Source organism: Elephas maximus, chromosome 24 (genome assembly GCF_024166365.1).
Source record: "Elephas maximus indicus isolate mEleMax1 chromosome 24, mEleMax1 primary haplotype, whole genome shotgun sequence".
Classification (NCBI taxonomy): domain Eukaryota; kingdom Metazoa; phylum Chordata; class Mammalia; order Proboscidea; family Elephantidae; genus Elephas; species Elephas maximus.
Genome location: NC_064842.1, coordinates 6,200,533 through 6,220,389, shown reverse-complemented (window position 1 = coordinate 6,220,389; position 19,857 = coordinate 6,200,533). Strand labels below are relative to the sequence as shown.

The following is a 19,857-nucleotide window of genomic DNA, read 5'->3' as shown; positions in this document are numbered from 1 at the left end:
GAAACAAGAACAATGTATTCCGTAATTGTTTTCTTTGCTACAGACAATGCCTGTCGTTTGCACTTTTGCCATGACATTGATATTAATCTAAATTTCTTGGATTTTTGTTAAGGCTGAAGAAATCATTGTTCGGCGGTAAATACTTACAAATTATGATCAGAATGCTGTTAAAAAAAGATTTTCAGGGTATAACATTAATTAGAACTGATTAATGTACTAAAAAAAATGTACTACATCAATTGAACTCCCAAGCTCTAGGTACTATATCAATTCAAGGATATTTTTATTTCTATATATGGTTCATTGATAAATGTCTAATATTATTGAAGAATTTGTGCTCTTTGGAATATACATATGGAATATTTATATATATACTACCCATTGCCATCAAGTCGATTCCAAATATATATATGCCAGAAATCTGCTTGGGTTCTCCCTGAGACTGGCTCTGTGCTCTGCTCTGATTTGCAAGATAATAGATCAACAGAACTTTATACTCTGTGATCTGTTAAATCTAGAAACTGGAGTGAACCTAGAAATCAAGAGATGTTTTGGGATTAAATTTGAATTAAAAAATATTTAATCACTTTTGCCAAAATTCACCAGTACCTCAGTGTACAGGACATATGCTAAGGAAATGAAGACAACAATATTCAGGTGGCTTAATTATCAGTCATTGTTTAAAATTTTGACATGTACAGAGTTATTTGGAACTCATTGAGAATATAGATAGCATAAGGACTGGAGGGTCACAAATAACCTCCACAAGTTCATTTGTCGAAAACTTCTAGTGTTCCATGAGATCGATCATAGGTAGCAAAATTTACACAGCTTGAGTTTCTTTTAAACTTAGGAAAATGTATTAAGCATGCTATTATGCTTAGCATCATATGAGGTCTGTCAGAGGATACAGAGTAACTTTACGGTATAGTCTCTCTCTTTTAAGGAACTTAGAAACCCTGGTGGCATAGTGGCTAAGTGCTACTTACGGCTGCCAACCAAAAGGTCAGCAGTTTGAATCCACCAGGCACCCCTTGGAAACTCTATGGGACAGTTCTGCTCTGTCCTATAGGGTTGCTATGGATGGCAATGGGCTCGGTTTTTGGTTTTGGTATACTACCTTAATGGGAAGTTCAATATATATACATACGAAAATGTTAAGATAATGATAAAATTGTGCAAAAAATGGATGCTACACGGCCAATTCATCTGTCTAAAGAGTACTCAGCGGAATCAGAGATCTTGGATCAGTGTTCCGGCTACTGTTTACTGGCTATGTAACCCTCACCTTCGCATGCCTTAGTTTCCCCATTAATAAATTGGATATGCTGTTGTTGTTAGTTACTGTCAAGTTGGCTCCAACTCGTGGCGACTTATATATAACAACAAAATGTTTCTGGGTCTTGTGGCATCTAGTTTTACCTGTTTCATGGAATTCTTCCTCATTAAATGAGACAAAGTGTTTGTTCGAAAGCGTTTTTATGCTTTATAACAGAGACTACACAAATTTCGGGGGACAGGAGGAACTGTGGATCTGCACTTGAGGGTAGGGACCATGTCTTAATTGACTTTGTACCCCAGAGTCTGGCACTGTGCCTACATCCAAGAGGAGGCTGAGGAAATGTTTGTCAATGTCTACATGCCAGGCAGTGTGCTAAGCACTTGACGTATGTTATGCTTTAAATCTTCACAGTAATCTTGTATCATAGAGATATTGTCTCCATTTCACAGATGAAGAAACAAGATCAGAGACTGTAAGCAACTCCCAGCCTCACACAGGTAGAAAGGGATAGAGTCAGGATAAGAAGCTAAATCTGTCTGGCCCCAGAGCCAAGACTCTTTTCGTTACATTATGTTGACTCTCAAATGTAAGCGAAATATCATTATTTCTGAACTATAGTGTGGCCAAAATGAAAAGCCAGGGCCTTGGAAAATTCACCAGTTGCCCAGGCTGCTCCTGGGTAGGCTTTCAGATAAGTAGGAGAATGCTTTCCTGTGCTGGCTGCCACATTTAACGTGGTCTTTTGTTAAACTGTCAGTTCTGGTTTCTGCCCTTTGAAGCCAAATGCACAATAGTGAGAAAATACCATATAATATACCATAACCTAGACTTGTCATAGGGACGGAATGCAGTGAGGAACTCACAGATAACAAAGAGGTTAGCCAATGACTTGGATTCAGTTTGTACAGCCAGTCCCCCTCCCCCCTTAACTTTTACCCCTAGCGTTGGCAAGGTCTAGAATTTCCATTCTCATACGTATTATGGGTGACGCTAAAGAACGCAATTCCACCACTAAACAGCATCACTTGTCTGCTCTTAATACACCTATAGCCTCAGTGGAATAGCAGTTTATACTGGAGTGGAGTTTGGAAGTCAACCCCAATTTATAATGAACAGTAATAAAATGGCCCCTGACAAAACAGACATTTCATTTCAAACTCCAGCCTGTGAATTGGAGACAAAATACAGAATTCGGTATGACAGTACCTAGTCCTGTATTGTTTTTTCCTCATTTTATTGGTGAGGAACGTCAGGATGGCCTAAATACTCAGAACATGGTTTGTTACACGCCATGGACTTGGAGGCTTGTATAACAAACAGAGGGAAATATATATATATATATTTAAAATCTGGATTCATTTTTAAAATTTTGTTAAAATGTACTAGATTGTAGGTCAGTCCAGCAGAGATAGAGAATGCATTTAAGATCAGCCCGGGGGTACAACCTGACATTGCTTCCAAAGTCCCGCCGGTACCAGTGTTTGGTTTCCCAGGTACTGCCTTAACATACCAGAGATGAAACCTGGTGGGGAGACACTTTCTAGACTCCTCCCTGACCTGTGGTAAGTCTGCTGGTCTGAATTGTGTGAAGTTGTCAAAGGTTGCTTTGCTCTCCAGCTCTTGGCACCAGCTCTGCTGAAATGTGATGCCATTGGTTTTCAGTAAAGGTTCCTTTCTGCAGGGCTGCAAACACAGATCAGCTGCTACTGTGTATACAACCAGGCAGCAAATCAACCAGCACGTTTAAAGCAGCCTTTTTAACCCTGAGACTTTCCAAGATCTCCTCTTCACGCAGGAAGTTCCCTTCTCTGTTGTCAGATTTAGCACCGGGCTCTTGTCATCAGATCTGAGCTAGGCTCCCTGCCGCACAGTAGAGAGGCTTCCTTAAGACATTTGTCCTTGAAACTGCACCAAACTCTTGGAAGAACCCAGAACGTGTAAGTATGTATGATTTAGGCAGCAATAGTACAGGGCAAAACTGCCATCAACCGTTATACAGTATCCGACTGGCAGTGCAGGAAGGATTTTCCCAACGTTGTGTTACCTTCGTTTTCAGTTCGTCCTGAGGATACAAACCAATTCTAGCTTCTGATACAGTGACTTTGCAGTAGATGAGGTCGTAATATGTTAGCTTTAACTATTTGCTGTTCTCATTTAGCTTTTCGATGTGACCTGTGGGACAATTATTGTAGGCATTAAACTATTAGACTTCTAAATTTTTATTAGCAATTATAATTGTTGGTCGTGTCCATCTTGAGAAACAAGTTCATTCTGGGGAATGTGTTTTAAAGAATTAACCTAAATTCACGGACGATGGAATGAATCTTTTCCATTCTTGTTCTCCATACAACGTATTAGTTTGCGGTTTTAATTTACTCATAAAGAGCCTTCCACCGAGGTTTTGTCTTAATTGAATCCTACCCAGCGCTGTCTGTTTGGTGTTTTACTGTGTTGTGTCTGTTTAAGTTACTTTGTTGGGGTTGCAGACGGGTTAACCGGAATTTAGGCACTATTTATATTCTAAGTACATTCAGGTGCAAGAAATACTCACAGAAATTTTGAGGGGTTGTGGATTTGTTTTAAAGGGTGGTCTTATTACCCTCGAAAGCTTTCTAGGTGCATAGCATGGATGGCTGTCAGATTAGCCCACAGACTGCACACTCTGAGACTCTAAGTCAGATCTCAGCTTGTCCACTTTTATAACTCCAACCAATGAAACCCTGCGCCCCTTTCTATCAATTTTTAATATGCAACAATGCTTGTGTTTATGAGATTAATTTCTCTCAGATTAGCCTGATTGATAGCTGGATTGTGGTTTCTTAAGAGCGTGCTTTTCCGAAACCCACAGCAGAGCTGCATTCCATTTAAATAGTGAATGTAAAACGGGTAACCATGGATGCCGCCACCACCAACTGCCAGTGCAATGACTTGTTGTAAACAATACAAATGAGCCAGGAGAGCAGAGGCAACCAGACATGAAATGATTTTAATAGAAATTACGGTAAAAAGTCATGTGATATGGTATCAGCCTCTGTTCCGTTTTAAAGGGAAAGTCTGTCTTTTCTCCCTCCCCTCTCCTCACCTATTCCAACCCAAGTACTTATCACCACAAACTTGGCAGACCCCACTCTTTGCTTCCATGGAGAAGGGTGGCCAGGGTAATTCTGGGCAAAGTGTGGTGACTTGTGGATTTCTGCTGGTAAGTACCTTTGTTTTAGAAACAAATAAATCGGTGTATTTCAGGGCTTCCTTCATGGAAGGTCATGCTAATTGTGTACTAGAAGTTCTCCAGCTTTGACGTAAGAGGGTAGGTCATTTTGTTCCTTGGGTTTTAAATAAGGATGCAACTGTCTTTTTTCTCCCTCCCAAAGTCTCTGGATTAATTTGTAACCTCAGTCTTTCTGAGAACCGTTACTCGCTTGAGAAGTAATTTCTGCGATATGGTAGGTAACAAGCACATGCCGATGAGCTGAGACAATTGTACCTAATAGTATTGTACCTAACGTTGGGGTTTTCGTCTGCTCAGACCTTTGCTGACTTCTAAAGGACTGGGCTTTAAAATAATATTTGCATTTCCCTGGTAGAAATGATTTCTGTATGTGAAAAGGCTTATATTCGTAAATTTGTCTTCAACCAACAATTAGTAACTGGTACCTGTGTTTAAATTTACGTTTAAAGTTACCTCATGGTTTGTTTGGTATACTGATACCACTATGCTTCTCAAAAGGAAATGAAAGAAGAAACTCTAGTAATCAATGTTGGGGAAAAAGGGGCAATTTGAAGCACAGATGCCTCTTATCCAGAGTTGGGAGGCTGACCTAGTTGGTGCACACTATGCAGGAATAAGGAGCTCAGAATCTCAGACAACCTGGGGCACTTTAAGTAAACGACTATCTCTGGGTATGTTGTGTCTCAAGGTGAAACAGACCTGAACTGGTCTCCTGAGTCACACCTCCTTTCATACACAGATGAAATAATATAATAATATCATCCTGAAACAGAAGATCGTGACCTGTTTATGGTGTACCTTGTGTAGTATCCAGGTACTTCTGAATAACTGCACGATTGTACAGATGGAGATTCCACATTGGGTGACAGAGTTTGAGGTGTTAATTTTTCTACTAATACCTCATCTACGATAGAACCAGTTACCACAGGAAAAAGCATGGGGTTATAATTTTAAAGCTCAGAAAACACATAAACTCATCAGCCCCCTCTACACACACTCAAGATTTTTATCTAGCAAACTCTTTATTTAGACCTGTGTTAGGCTTTAACGTAACACTTATATTTAAGCTTTTTTTTCTTTTTAATTGAGCATTTTAAGATGTTGGGACCCCTTATTACATGCTTTAGATCACAAAATTCTTTAGAATGTCATGGCTAAATCTGTGGTCTCGTGGTTGGTTTGTTATTCTAATACCAGTTATACTTATCAAAAAGAAATAATAGACCAAACTGTACTAATTAACATTGGGGGTAAAAAAGGAGCAGTGAAAAGCAAACCTGGAAATGTCAAGTCCAGGCAAGATTTTGGATAAATTAGGTAAGAATACATTGTCTTTAGAGCTGAAGGATAGGACTCAAGATCTCAGTGAAGGGTGATTAGAAGCACTGTCTTTGGTGTCAGACATGAGTTAGAGTCTTCGCTTCAGACCTCTTTGTGTTTAAGATCTTGGGCAAAGTGACTCCAGCTCTCTGAGCTTCCACATCTCATGTGTAAATTGAGGATAATAACACACGCCCCACGGGTGATTCACAAGATGAAACAAGATCATATATAGGAAGTATTTAGCATCATATTTGGCACACAGTAAGTACCCAGTAAACAGTAGCTAGTTTTATTATTATTTTTGGTTGAGGAAACATATAATTAAGTAGAATCCTGCTGTAAGCGTTGGGTCAGAGAAAGACATCATTCACGTTCTTGATTTGTTGACTTCGAGTGACAAGTGTCCACTCTGGTTACTTGTCATCACTTTGGAGGTAGTGATTCAGTTTGTAGCAGAGTGTATTGTTTTATATAACATTTTACTCAGAGCCAGAAGTAGTATCTTATTACTATATGTGTTTGCTTTTTATACAAATTATTTAGGAAAATTGATTGAGATTTTTCTGTATTTCGGATTTCTTATACTATGGGTATCAGGCTACATGCACATTTTAGATGTGACCCCATTGCTAGAGTGAGGTTAGAAGGACACTTGAAGGTAGAAGACATTCACAGTCACATCGACCCTAAAAGCTTAAAACTAGTGACCACTTGTTGTTCTCAAAGATAATCACATATACTAAAAACCAGTAATAATTAAGAGGCTAGTTAGCACAGAAGGTATATGCTATCAAAGGGACATTTCTTGGCAATTTATATACCTTCCTGAAATCTAAGGGTCCAATTCCTTCTTTCCTTCCTTAAAAGAGGGGCAGGAGACCTGCAGGCTTTTGATGCCAGCCCTGGTTTTATAAACAGAAACTTTAAGGGGAGTCAGAAAAGTATGTTTTTATTTCTGCTTCTATTGAACCAAAGAGCCACATCTGAAGTGACCTGCAGACCTCAGGGAAGTCTTGCTCAGTAACTGTTTGTTGACTCGTTGATTAAACGGTACAGAGGGGAGGGGCGTCAAGCCAGGAGATTCCCTTAGCAGTTCAAGCTTTGAAACCCCAAACTGTGCTGTGCAGTAGGCTGACTTCTCTGTGACCTTCTAACAACTGATCTCCTTTAAGAACTGAATCAAAGCAGTTCAGGGGTTTTGTCGGGCAGAATTTGCCTACAGTTGGGTTTTTGGCAGGTGCTTGTAGAAGGCGATCCATTCTTCACAATGATATGAATTTTTTTTTTTTCCAGAAAGGAATGAAGACAGTATGCCAGCAGAGATCTCTGGAGAGGGACTCTGTTTATCCATGGTACTGTTCAGGCAGGGACAGCTGCGGGTGGATGACTTTCTCACACTTCCCAGCCAACCTTCTCCCCAACCATGCTTATCTGATAGTGCAGTCAGTAAGCACACCAGTGTGATGGGCCCCACTCCAGAGTCTTCCCTACCAAAGGCATAGAAAAGGTCTGTGGTTAGAATTGATATCATAGGAGTGACAACGGGTGTCTGCTATCTATTTCTATGGAAATCCTGGAGTCTAGGAGGTTAGAGTTGGAAATTCTTCATTCTCATAGATAAACAGACATTGCCGCTTAAGTGACTTGTCCAAAGTCACGCAACTTGTGAGATGTAAAACCAGGACTAAAACTTGGGATTTCTGATTTCTAAGCTAGCATCCTTTTTGAGAGCTCCTGCTTTCTAGTGAGTAGACTACAAAAAAGGGAATTTATAACATAAATTCAAATTAGGAAAAACTGGGATGGTAACCCTATTCTATAGGAATTGCTCAAAGTAGTCATAGAAGTCTGGTTCAAATCCTGAGGCTGTAATTTATAAACTCTTTGATCCTTGGGAACAAAGTTTAATCATTCTGAGCTGTGGCTTCATTTATTGTAAAATTGGTATTAAAATAACGTTAATGCCTATATTTTAGGTTTGTTGTGAGGATTAAATAAGATTACGTATGTAAAGAACCTAGCGCGGTAATTGACGCAGATACCAGTAAATATAACTTCCATTCCTCTTTTGACCTTGGGTGTCCCTGGGTGGTACAAATGATTAAACATTAGGCTACTCATTGAAAGGTTGGTGATTCAGATCCACCCAGAGGCACCTTGAAAGAAAGGCCTGGCAATTTATTTCTGAAAGGTCATAGCCATTGAAACCCCTATAGAGTGCAGTTCTACTCTGAAACACTTGAGGTTCCCAGGAGTTGAAATCAACTTGATGACAACTGGTTTGGCTTTTTTGGTTTCCCTTTTCACCAAGGTCTGTAGTGGAGTCATATATGGTGGAATTTGGGGAAAATACTTGTAAGTACGTGTCTGGAGTGGCGTAGCTCAATGGTTTTCATCTTGTCCTTCCACTGAAACACACATTGTAGAAAACGTAAATGAAGAATTAGCACACTGCCTGGGAAGGGTGCTCATTAAATCGTGGTATGATAGGGTGATGATGATGGTGGTGATGGGTGACGTACACATATATGATACAGAACCACAAATGTGCTTGGGGCTCTAACATCTCCAAAGCTCTAACTTGTACGCCGTTGCTTTCTTTCGTACACTAGAGAGGAAATCAGAATGTTAGTAAGAGTGATGCCACTGGAAGTGTCACTGCACTGATTTAAATTAGAAAGTAGACAATCAACAGATTCAGCACTTTGTTACCAGCAACAAATCATCTGCAACACACCAGTTGGTCTAGAAGGTGCCGTCTTTTGTGGAGAAGCATGATTTTGAAAGATTCTTTACGTCACAGCTCTAGACCTCAACTCTGTGATTTTGAAACCTAGCTCAGCCTCTTACTAGCTGGGATGACCTTGAGAAGCGAACTGAACCTCTCTAAGTCTCTATCACCTCATCTTTAATGGGAAAAACACAGCACCCCCTTCATGGGATTAAAGTGAATGGTAAATGAGTTGATATATGTAAAAGACTAAGAAAAGTGTGCCTGGTACACAGTAAGTCCTCAGCAAATGTTAGGGATCATTGAAGCTTTTGTCTCCAAGCTATTTGATGGGAAAGAGTCGTATTTTGAGATATTCTTGAAATTTCTATTATTAATGTGTCATTTATATGTGAAACTGAATTTTAGTATCAATATACTATTAGCTGATCTTTATTGTACACTGACCGTTCAGCCAGGCATTATGTCATGCGCTTTATATGTTATCGTAATTGATTTAATTCTCCCATTATGCTTATGAAGATAGCTATTGTCATCCCCTTCTTATAAATGAGAAAATTCAGCCTCCAAGAGATGGTGGGACTTGCTCTAGTCCACACATATAGGAGCCCTGGTGGTGCATTGGTTAAACTCTCAGCTGCTAACTGAAAGGATGACCATTTGAACCGACGCGGTGGCTCCCCTGGAGAAAGAACTGTCCATCTGCTTTGGTAAAAATGATAGCCTAGTAAACCCTATGGGGCAGTTCTACTCTGTCACATGAGGTCACTGTGAGTCAAAATTGACTTGATGGCACCTAACAACAACAACATATCTAGTGAATGACAAGGCCGAGCCTCCAGTTTACAATTTTCCCTTCATAGGGACACACTGTCTCGTTTAAGTTGGAAACAATTTGCAGGGTGAGTGGGGAAAAGTATATATTTTCTTCAGTGTGAGACCCAAGGATCATGTAGTGGATTTATTCCAGGGAATTCAAAAGACCCAAATGAAAAACCGGCAAGTTTTTTTTTTTTTTTTAGTTTTAAATCTGTTTGGTTTAGTTTTCCTATGAGGATCCCAGTAAAAAGTAACTTAATGTAGTTACTCAATAGTCACAGAAAATGTCTTGGAAATAGAACTTCGTTCTATCTTACGGACAAATAAAGATAAGAGACAGAGGTGTAAGGGTAATAGCTGTCGAGGAGGAAGAAAGGAAGAAGGAGGAGGAATACTGGCTCGTTAAAAGAGCACACGTAGATGTCTTCACACTCAGGCAATCTTGGAGGTAGATGGTATTAAACTCATTGTCACCCTTTTAAACATAATCTTACTCAAGGCAACACAACTAGAAATAATGCATTTGAGATTTAAACCTAACCCGTTGCCGTCGAGTCGATTCCGACTCATAGTGACCCTATAGGACAGCGTAGCACTGCCCCATACGGTTTCCAAGGAGCACTTGGTGGATTCGAACTGCTGACCTTTTGGTTAGCAGCTGTAGCTCTTAACCACTATGCTACCAGGATTTCCATTTGGGATTTACATGGTGGTATTTTACCCTTAAGCCCAGAGTGCTCTTCTGCTACATTATGCTACCTTATGAGACAGAGATACATAGAATGATATTAAAAAAAAAACAAAAACCGTTGCTGTCGGGTCGATTCCAACTCATAGTGACCCCACAGGACAGAGTAGAATGGCCCCATAGAGTTTCCAAGGAGCGCCTGGTGGATTTGAACTGCCAACCCTTTATTTAGCAGCTGCAGTGCTTAACCACTATGCTACCAGGCTTTCTGTAGAACAATATAGACCCAAGAAAAGAAATAGGGAGAGAAAAAAGTAGAGGTACACTGATATGGAGGCAAATAATATTAGAAGAATCTTTTTCTTTCTTCAGCTATTAACTGTGGAGATATTCTAAAGACCTGTTGTACTTCTGCAACTGTGATTTAAGCATTTAATAATTAAAAAATCACTTTTACTTCTTTTATTTAATTGGTGTTCACAAAAAAAATCTTCCTGATTTTATAAATGAAGAAACTAAGTTATGGTTAAATTAAATTATTTCCTTCAGATCATTGAGATAGATAGCGTATATGAAATCCCTTCTCTGGATTATGACCACCTCAGAGATTTTAGTCTTTATGGTGAGGATTTCTTCAAATTGGTGTGATTATCACTGAATCAACTTCTAAGAACTTGGAGACAAATGGAGGAAGGGCAGTCACAACTGTGTATACAATTAGGGTCTTTCTGAGAAATGGAAATAGAGGGTAAAGCTTTCATACAGGCTTTGCTTTTGCCTTAAAGTCTGGACTTACTGGGTTGTGCAAACAGTTAAGCACCAGCTACTAAATGAAAAGTTGGAGGTTCCAGTATACCCAGGGACGCTTCAGAAGAAAGACCTGGTGATCTGTTTCTGAAAGTTGACAGCCACTGAAAACCCTACGGGGAACAGTTCTGCTCTCACGCATGTGGGGTCACCGTGAGTTGAAATCAAGCTGACAGCAACTGTTCCCCCCGCCGGCCCCATGTCTAGAGTGCTACCATCTCTCTGGCCTCTTTAAGGGAAGGTCTGAGGCTATGGTTCACAATGCCCATTTTCTTCCCAGAATTCCGGCTGGGCACTGGAGAGAATCCTGTGCCTTCTTGTGCCTCAGCCTCCTGGGGTCCACCAGACGCTGTGGTGTCTCCCCCAGCCAGTGGCCTGCTGCTCCCACAACGCGTCTGACTGGCACTCTGTTTGCAGAGCAGATGGAGTCCTTTCTGAGAAGTACGTCCTGCTCTGCATGTTTGTTTTGAAGATGTGGGTTTTTGTAAGCACAGAAGATCAGGAAAAGAGGGGAGATACCAAAGTGTTGTGTCAGAAACAAGCTGCGGTCCAGAACAGAGAGGAAAGAGGGATTTGGGAAATTCTAGTAACTTCTGAAGTTAATGCCAGGGTCAGACCACCTTCCTAAATCGGTTTAAGTGGAATCCCTGAAGTTAGGCCACTGTGCAAAGGCCCCAGTGTTCTTGGCGGGGAAAAGATGGTAGCTGCCCATTTGCCCTTTTTTGATGTTTAAATGCTAGAAGTAGAGAGGAGGAGGGACTGGAAAGGTGAAAAGCAATGGCTTGTCACCTTTTCATTTCAAAGGTCATGGAACCAGATGGCCAGTTTTGAGCATTGTTCCCAAGAATAACTCTGCTTGTTGATACATAATTATCTTCTTATTGTTTCTACTGAACTAACATGCAAAATGACCCCCTTCTACAAGTTCTCCAAGTTTAAATATTTTTTCTAATAATACATAGTATTTATGTCGTGAAAGTTCATGAAGTCACAGATTATCATCTCCCTGTTACAGCTAAGTTAATTTAGCAAGATTACGTGGCTTCTCAGAGTAACAAAGTTTATTAAAATGGAGGGATTAGAAACTGTGGATCCGAGTTGATTCCACCTCGTAGAGATTCCAGCCTTGGAAGAAGGTTGGTGTAGGATAGGACTGGAGACCAGTGTGAAGAGAGTGAGGAAGGGGAAAAACCCAGGAAATACCAGAGGAAATGACTTTGATGTCATATCGTGTGTTGAGCATGTGGTATACATGGCTACAAGATAGTGCCAAGATTCGAACTTTGTCCTCAACTGAAAAATGAAGAAAAAGGGGAAGTGTCCCACTAAGGCTGACACAGGATGCCAATTTCTGTTCCTCACCCTGTTCCCCAAGCTTTCCTCTCTTTCTGAGGTCACATAGTAGAGAGGGAGCATAATCTCTATCCTCAGAAAGTGGAACTGAGGCAGCTCTGAGAAAGGGAGAAATGACCTTGTACTTGGAAGCCTGGGTCCCGTGTTTATCTGCCATCCCATCCACTCGCTTTGTAATAGGAGAGTAATCCTTGACGGTAATATCATCTCAGAAAGTGAGGGACAGCTAAGTGAGATCCAGTGTGCGCGAAGACGGCGCAAAATTCCTTCATCAAAGCAACTGATGTCCTTCTGGAAAAGACGCACGGCCCTGATACTGAGCTTAAAAAGTCAGTCCCCCCGCTTTGGAACGAAATTTTATAAGTCATGTGGCTACCAGAAGATGAAATGAATATATGTTCTCTCTCATATGAATTCTATTTTGTTAATGTCAGGTACATAAGATACTAATAACCCAAAACCCAGTACCAAACCAAAAATCAGACCAGTGGTTGTCCAGTTGATGCTGACTCATGGCGACCGCAGGTGTGTCAGAGTAGAACTAGACTCCGTATGGTTTTCAATGGCTGATTTTTTGCAAGTAGATCACCAGGATTTTCACGCGAGTTGCCTCTGGGTGGACTTGAACCACCGACCTTTGCATTAGCAGCTGAGAACATTAACCGTTTGTACCACCCAAGGACATGTCAGGTAAATAAGATGCCAATACAGCCTTGTGCATTAGGGTGAATTTCTTAGTCTGGTTAACTCTGAGAGCATGACAAAGAAACCTTGGCTTTTGAAAATGGCTCTGAAATCTTCAAGTTGATCTGGCATTAGTCCGCATTTGACCATAAATTCTGCGGTAGAAAGTCTATTCAAGCAATCTCTATTGCCTCAGAAGTACTGTCCGTGACTGGCAGAATGAACCAACTGTTGTCAAGTAAGTGACAGCTCTGTGCTCTGCCAGCTAGTATTCCAATGTTACTTTTAGGATGTCAGACTAATAGTTATCATATGTACAACAGATACGTCTAGTTGAAGGATCTATGTTTATAAGCAAAACGGGTCTTCTGTTGTATACCTCGGTGTTGTTTGACGCTAGAGGTTTGCTCTCTTTCTCTGCACTGGATTATTTAATAATCAATTTAATTTTAGTAAAGTTTCACTTTAATACTCCAGAAATTAGAGGAAAATATTGCCTACATTGATTTGCTATGTTACACAGACGCAGTACACAGCAAAGGTAAAGATAAAAGATCAATTCTTATGGATCTCATAGTTCCAAACTTTTAAGGCTGTGTTACAGAAACTTTGTAATTATTGTGGGTAATCTTGCAGAAAATTAAATGTTGAGTTTGCATATGTGAAGAAGTTTGGCCTGTTTTGCTCACCATAACTTGTTAGTGCTAAGCATCTCACTGTCCCTGTCAGGCTTTGGGTTTCACTTCACTGCTAGTAAATGCCATTTGTGGCATAAGTGAACTTTTCGGCGTGGGCACAAAATCTTACGTTTGAGGCATATTTTAGAGAACTTAATGTCTGCAGCTTATTTGTCTGTTTAAAACTGACTTGAGACCAGTGGTTCTCAGCTAGGGGCAATTTTGCCCTCGAGGGGACATTTGACAATGTCTTGAGGCAGTTTTGATTGTCACTACAGGGAATTCTCTTGGCATCTAATGGGTAGAGGCCAGGGATGCTGCTAAATATCATACAATGCACGGGATAGCCCCCACAACAGAGAGTTATCCAGCCTAAAACGTCAATAGTGCTGAACTCGAGAAGCCCTGTTCTCTGCTCTCCCAAAGTTTAAAAGGTGATAGAGAAAGTAGCTTAAGGTAGCTTAAATATTTGCAGACATTTTAAATGGCTGATTTCATGATTAGAATTGTTCTCATGGGGTATAGAATAAAGATGAAAAATGCAAACAAGCCACATCCTTGCTTTAAACCATGTTTGCAATGGAACGTGGGCGTTGTGGCTAATTGAGCCACATACGACAACTGCCATCACAACACCACCCATAGCTAAGACTTAGAGTTTTCTATGTGCCAGACATTGTCCAAAGTGTCTCTTCATATAGTAATTCAGTTAATCATCAAAGCAGGTCTACCATAGAGGTACAGTGGCAGTGCCCTTCAGTACTCCAGTCTCTAGGAATATGGTGAGCTCCTGATTGGATGAGTCAGGAACAAGGCAAAGGCAACCATGAAAACAAAATATTTGGATAGAGGGATGCTTTGTTTTTTCTAAATGCCCCTGGTCCCTCAAGCTTTTGTTCCTGGTGCTTCTCTGGGAAGCTAGGATTGCAGTCATAAAGCAGGTTTGTATTTGCTTCTAGAGGGAGAAGAAAAAGGTTCTGTAACTCTCTGCTTGCCAGTTCTCCACCTGGCCCCACATGTATCTCTTTTCCTCCCCAGTAACCATTCTTGACTGAACTGCTCTTCAGGTTGTGTGTAAATGACAGAGAGTAGGTATCCATTGGAGCTCAGCCTGGTAAATAGGAAGTCATTGCTCACACCTGTGGCCGTCACCTTCTACTTGACTGTCCCCTGGGTCTCATTCCCAGAGCTTGCAGTGGGGACACTTGGCTCTACCTTCCAAATTACATCAACCCTCTTTTAGTGGCTTTGACCCACTAAAACCTCATGTTTGAAAGAAAAATAGGTAAAAATTTCTCTATGCAAGCCCCGGGGGAGGTCCTTCAAGAATACATTTAACAGTGGAATTTCCCCCTTGAAATACCACATCGAGAAAGTCTTATTCCCAGTGGGGATTTCTGTGGGAATTGGAAGTTAGCTAGATTTGCTGTTCTCACATGCACTAAGAGTTTTGAGTCCAGGGAATTAAGTTTGTCATAGCTAGACATTTTACCTTTGCCATACCAGTCTATTGTGTTAAACCTGGGTTGCCGTCAAAAACCTGAGAGGAAAACATCACAAATCACTAGAAATACACCAGCATTCTAAGCGGCAGAATTTATGGGGCACTAATGGATTTTTTTTTTTTTTAATGGATATCCTAGGCTATTTATCTTTCTAGTAGAAGCTGAAACACCTCTGCTTTTTTCTTAATATAAAAGGCCCTCACATCAAGGAGTTCTAGCATCCCCAAGCCTGATATTTGAGTTGGGGAAAAGTGGAATTCTAGTCCTTGTTTTCTAGGGGGGTGGTAGACTTTAGTTTCTAGATCTCTTCTTTTTGCCTCTTTTGCTTCCTCAATGAAAACCCAAAATAGTATGTAATAAGGATATATTCAGGTCTGGGGAGTCTATAAGGAGTCTGGCAGAATTTGGGAGGGGTAGAGGGTGGGATAGAAAGAAACCCAACTCACATGTTCTTTATCCCCTTCTGTTTCATCATTCATTTATTCATAGTAGCCTTCTCTGTGCCTAAAATCTAATTCCTATGTATGATTTATGTAGTCTATTTTGTTCATAAAAGTTCCAATAAGATTTATAAGGAATGACCACTCTTTGAAGAAATTATAATATTTTATACAGGTTGGCTTCACCCCTTGCTCAAGTTCCTAGCCTCACTCATTATTGTCTTCTGTGGCTTGAAATGCAGGTTACCTTCCACATCAGAGGTGCTGTGGCTTCTTTGGAACTTCTCCCCATGGTGGTCTGTAGCTCCATTTGGTAGGGCCAGATCTGAGTTCTGTATCTGACTTTGCCACTTGTTAGCTGGTAACCTAGGATCAAATTACTTAACATATTTCATCCTCAGTTTCCACAACTGCAAAATGAATAAAATAATAATAATATAGGTATGTTGTGGAGATTAAATGATGTAAAATATACAAAATGTAGAACTTAATTGGGTCACAGGTTTGGCGGCTGCTGGAGGAATCTGTACTGTTGTGCATCTCAGGGGAAAGAAGCAACTGGAGGCCTGAGAAACTTGAGTCAGTGTTTACCTTTCTAAAATGTGTAGTCTGAGGACTACAAACATAGAATCCCCTCTGTGCCCATCAGAATACAGATTCCATGGCTCCCGTGCAAGATTTCAAATAAGAATCCCCGGAGGGTAGAGCCCAGTAACTTGTATTAAAAAAAAAAAAAAAAATGCCTCATTTGATTTTGATGTACTCCAAAGTTTGAGGCTTACTTGTATCTTAGTTTCCTAATGTTGCCGTATCAAAAGATACTACAAGTGGATGGGTTTAAAGAGCATGAATTTATTGTTTTACAGTTTTGGAAGCTAGAAGCCTAAGTCAGGTCATGGGTTTTAGGGGAAGGCCCTTCCTTTTGGTAGCCTTGGGCATTCCTTGGCTTGTATACTGATCTTCATATGGTCTTTTCCCCGGTATGTGTCTCTGTGTCTCTTCCGCTCTTTTTATAAGACACCACTCAGAAGGGGTTAGGTTTGGGACCCACTCTTCTCTGGTATGACCTCACTGACCTAACCAAAAAAAAAAAAAGAAACTCAATTTCCAAACAGAGTCATATTTATAGGTACAGAGGTTAGGACTTCAGCATAACTTTTTGAGGGACACAATTCAGTCCATAATAACCAGGTTGGTGCATATCCTTCCCCACTGAGTGAAGATCTTTCTCATGTACCAGTGTAGTTAAATCTAGAGAATTTAACTCCTCTGGTTGAACATTCTTCTCACCCTGGCTGAGTCTGACTTTGAGCTTATTAACTCGCTATCCCATTTTATAAGTTGTCCTTTTTATGGTAGGCCCCACATGGTTGGGTAACCTAAATGATGTGATAATGAGGATGGACTAAAGGTCACAAGATTGTTAACATGTGTGAGGAGCTTGTAGGCTTAGCCTATCAGGTGAAGGAAAGGTTAGTGCACCAACTGTATCCACACTTCAAAGCATGTAGCTAGTTTGCTGCACTAACTTAATTATCTGTGCTATTGATATCTTTGACAAACATATCTATACCCCAGATACAGTTACTTGACAGTGGGGGATAGCAGGAGGTGGCTTATTCAGTTGCCAACTTCCTAAAATGCTCTTTAGAGTCAGCTGGGTTGCTTAGTCCTCTCTTGCTCTTGGATTAAATATAAATGTAACTATGTAAAGCATATCAGCCCTCTTTGCCCTGTCTGCTGAAACTGCAATCTCTATGCTTTTTCTAGAACCCATTGAAGAGGGAGGAGGAGAGGAGGAGTAACAATATCTAAAACCCCAAAGCCCCAGATCAGATATTCTCCCAGAATGGATCCTGCTGTTAGATCTCAACTGAGGAAGAAAATAGATGGCCATGTAGGTACATACTAGAGCTCCTTTTTTGATTATTTAAGGGTTGTTGTTATTAGTTGCCGTTGAGTTGATTCCAGTGCGTGGCGACCCTAAGTGCAGAGTAGGACCACTCCGTAGAGTTTTCAAGGCCGTGGTCTTTTGGAAGCCCATCATCAGTCCTATCCTCTGAGGTGCCTATGGGTGGGTTCAAACCGCCAACCTTTTGGTTAGTCATCTAGCGCCTGTTTGTGCCACCCGGGGACCTAGTTAAGGGTTAAGTAGCATGAACCTCATCCAGTCTCATTGTTCTTCCTTCTCTCTGTAGCCGTATTAGTTTTATTGACATCTTCACCAGCGCCTGGAAGGGAAGGAAATCCAGCCCACGCCAGGTGCTGTTTTTACTTCTAAGCCATATAAAATATTTGATGTGATGAAACACTGAAACTATAGACTGAAGTGAGCAGTTTGTCCCAGTTTTTACTGACCCAAACCAGGCTTGTCTCTCACCACAAAAGCCAAAGCAGCATGGGTTGCAAAAGCTTTCCAAAGAGAATGACTTCAAACTCTGACACTCCCTTTGGTTTTAACTCCCGAGAACAGATTTTTCTCTGCCAGGTGTTGTTTGAGTTTTTACCTCTTCTCAAGGAGTGTCTTGGTGTTCATGGACCTGAGTGGAGGCATTATTTGGAAGCAGCTGATTTAGTTGCCTTTTCGGCAAGGGAACTGAAGTGTGAAGAGACGGGATTACCCCAACCCCTCACTGCTCTGAAATTGAATACAATGGCCTGTTTTTAACACCAAAATGTGGCCTGCTGTTAAAAAGCTAGATGCTTAATAGGTAGAGATCAGGGGAGAAATTTGCAGCTTCTCCTCCTTTTCACCCTGGGCCTCTCACAGGATAGCACAGCTTTCAAAACATGGTCGTTTTAAGATAACAATGCAATGGGGAGAGTGCCAGAGGGTCACGCAAAACCAGCTGCGGCATCCTGCGTGACATTCCAAATATTAACACAAATAGAATTAATTCGCACGCCAGAGGTGTCTCGGGAATCCATTTTAAGTTGGCACTTAACTTGGGCTTGAGATTGCCTGGTGACTGCTCATGTCGAAAAATGTTTGCTAAACAAGGCAGTGCTGAGCCACCTTCAATCTATAAACTCACTCCAACCAATTCATTAACTAACCCAGGATTTTAAGTAGAAGCAAACATAGGTGAACAAGTTGATGGCTGTCTCATGTCTCTGGCTAGCAAGGAGGTTGTTCCAGTTGTTATACTGGCGTGCCAAGCTTATTTTACTTGATTTTATTCTGAGGGGAAAGCAAAGATGATACGTTCTGTTTATCATTAGTAGATCATCTGATTTCATATTTCATTAAGGATTTAGTCTAGGTCTTTAAAAAGGTCTGATTTGTGGATGCAGTGGAGACCGGGCTAATTCTTCCTATCCTGCAGTAAGTTTAGTTCCTGACAACGCATCTATGCATCTAGAGTAAAGTAAGACTTCCCGTGTCTTCCTGGTTCTCCCCTGGCCTTGTCTTTCTATTTCTGCACCATGAATTTAATAAAGAAACCATCTTGGAGTAATAATTCCTACAAGCGCTGGCCATTCCTTTGGGGGAAGAGGACTGACCTTCTCCTGTTTTTAATAAAACCTCTGTGAATTTGGGCTTGCCTCTTCTGCCGTCCAGTGCAACTGTCTTTTTATTCTGTATTTAAGGTTGGGGCGAGCCCATTTATTTCTTCTGAATTGGAAGCATAAAAGAATCCTGAGAAAGATGGCTCCTCTGAGGTTTGTATTACTCATGCCTGTTAAATTTAGCACTTATTTACATGCATTTAGCTGCTGTGATTTATATTCTCTTTTTTTTGTTGTTGTTATGTTTTTGTTATTTATTTGTGATTTAATATCCTACTTGCTTCCAAAAGAACTTGGAAGTAGTGCTCTTGTAACGTGGGGTTGAATTATGCTCTGGTGATTGGCAGGCCATTTTACCCTAACTGTGACCCTGGCAATTTCAAAAGCTTCATTTTTTTTCTTTGTCTTGAACAAGGAGCATTTTACACATTGTTAACTCCTGAAAATCCCACTGGATGGATAATTTAGGATGGAAGAGCTTAAGACCTTTTTGGGAAAAAAAGAACATCTACAAAATCTCTTATGATTATTCTTTATGTTCACTAGAAATATTTAGTACTAAATAAAAAAGACTGTCCATAAGAGTGGGACATATCTTAAGCTAGCATTGTTGTTGTTGTTGTTATTATTGTCAGGTGCTGATTCCAACTCATAGTGACCCTGTGTACAACAAATAAAACACTGCCTGGTCCTGGCCATCCTCAAAATCGCTGCTACGTTTGAGCCCGTTATTGTAGCCACTGCGTCGGTCCATCTTGTCGAGGGTCTTCCCTCATTGTTTGTTAGTTGCTGTCAAGTCCATTCCAGCT

At 40.7% G+C, this 19,857-nt stretch overlaps 1 protein-coding gene across 12 annotated transcripts in view; it reads left to right on the top strand.

Moving 5' to 3' along the window:
• The window catches only part of ESRRG (estrogen related receptor gamma), a 724,179-nt gene that overhangs the window by 62,240 nt on the left and 642,082 nt on the right, over positions 1-19,857 (top strand). For 2 of the 12 annotated variants that reach the window (XM_049868239.1, XM_049868240.1), the window contains exons 1-2: positions 308-17,439; positions 19,130-19,201. The exons of 8 other annotated variants lie outside the window; for them this stretch is intronic. Coding sequence is in view for 2 of the 4 variants with exons in the window: in XM_049868236.1 (XP_049724193.1) it covers positions 17,428-17,435; positions 19,130-19,201 (80 nt within the window). In the remaining 2 variants the exon portion in view is untranslated. Of the gene's footprint in view, positions 1-307; positions 17,440-17,736; positions 17,801-19,129; positions 19,202-19,857 lie in introns of those variants that run through there. 2 more of the 12 variants (XM_049868238.1, XM_049868236.1) reach the window with 2 other exon arrangements.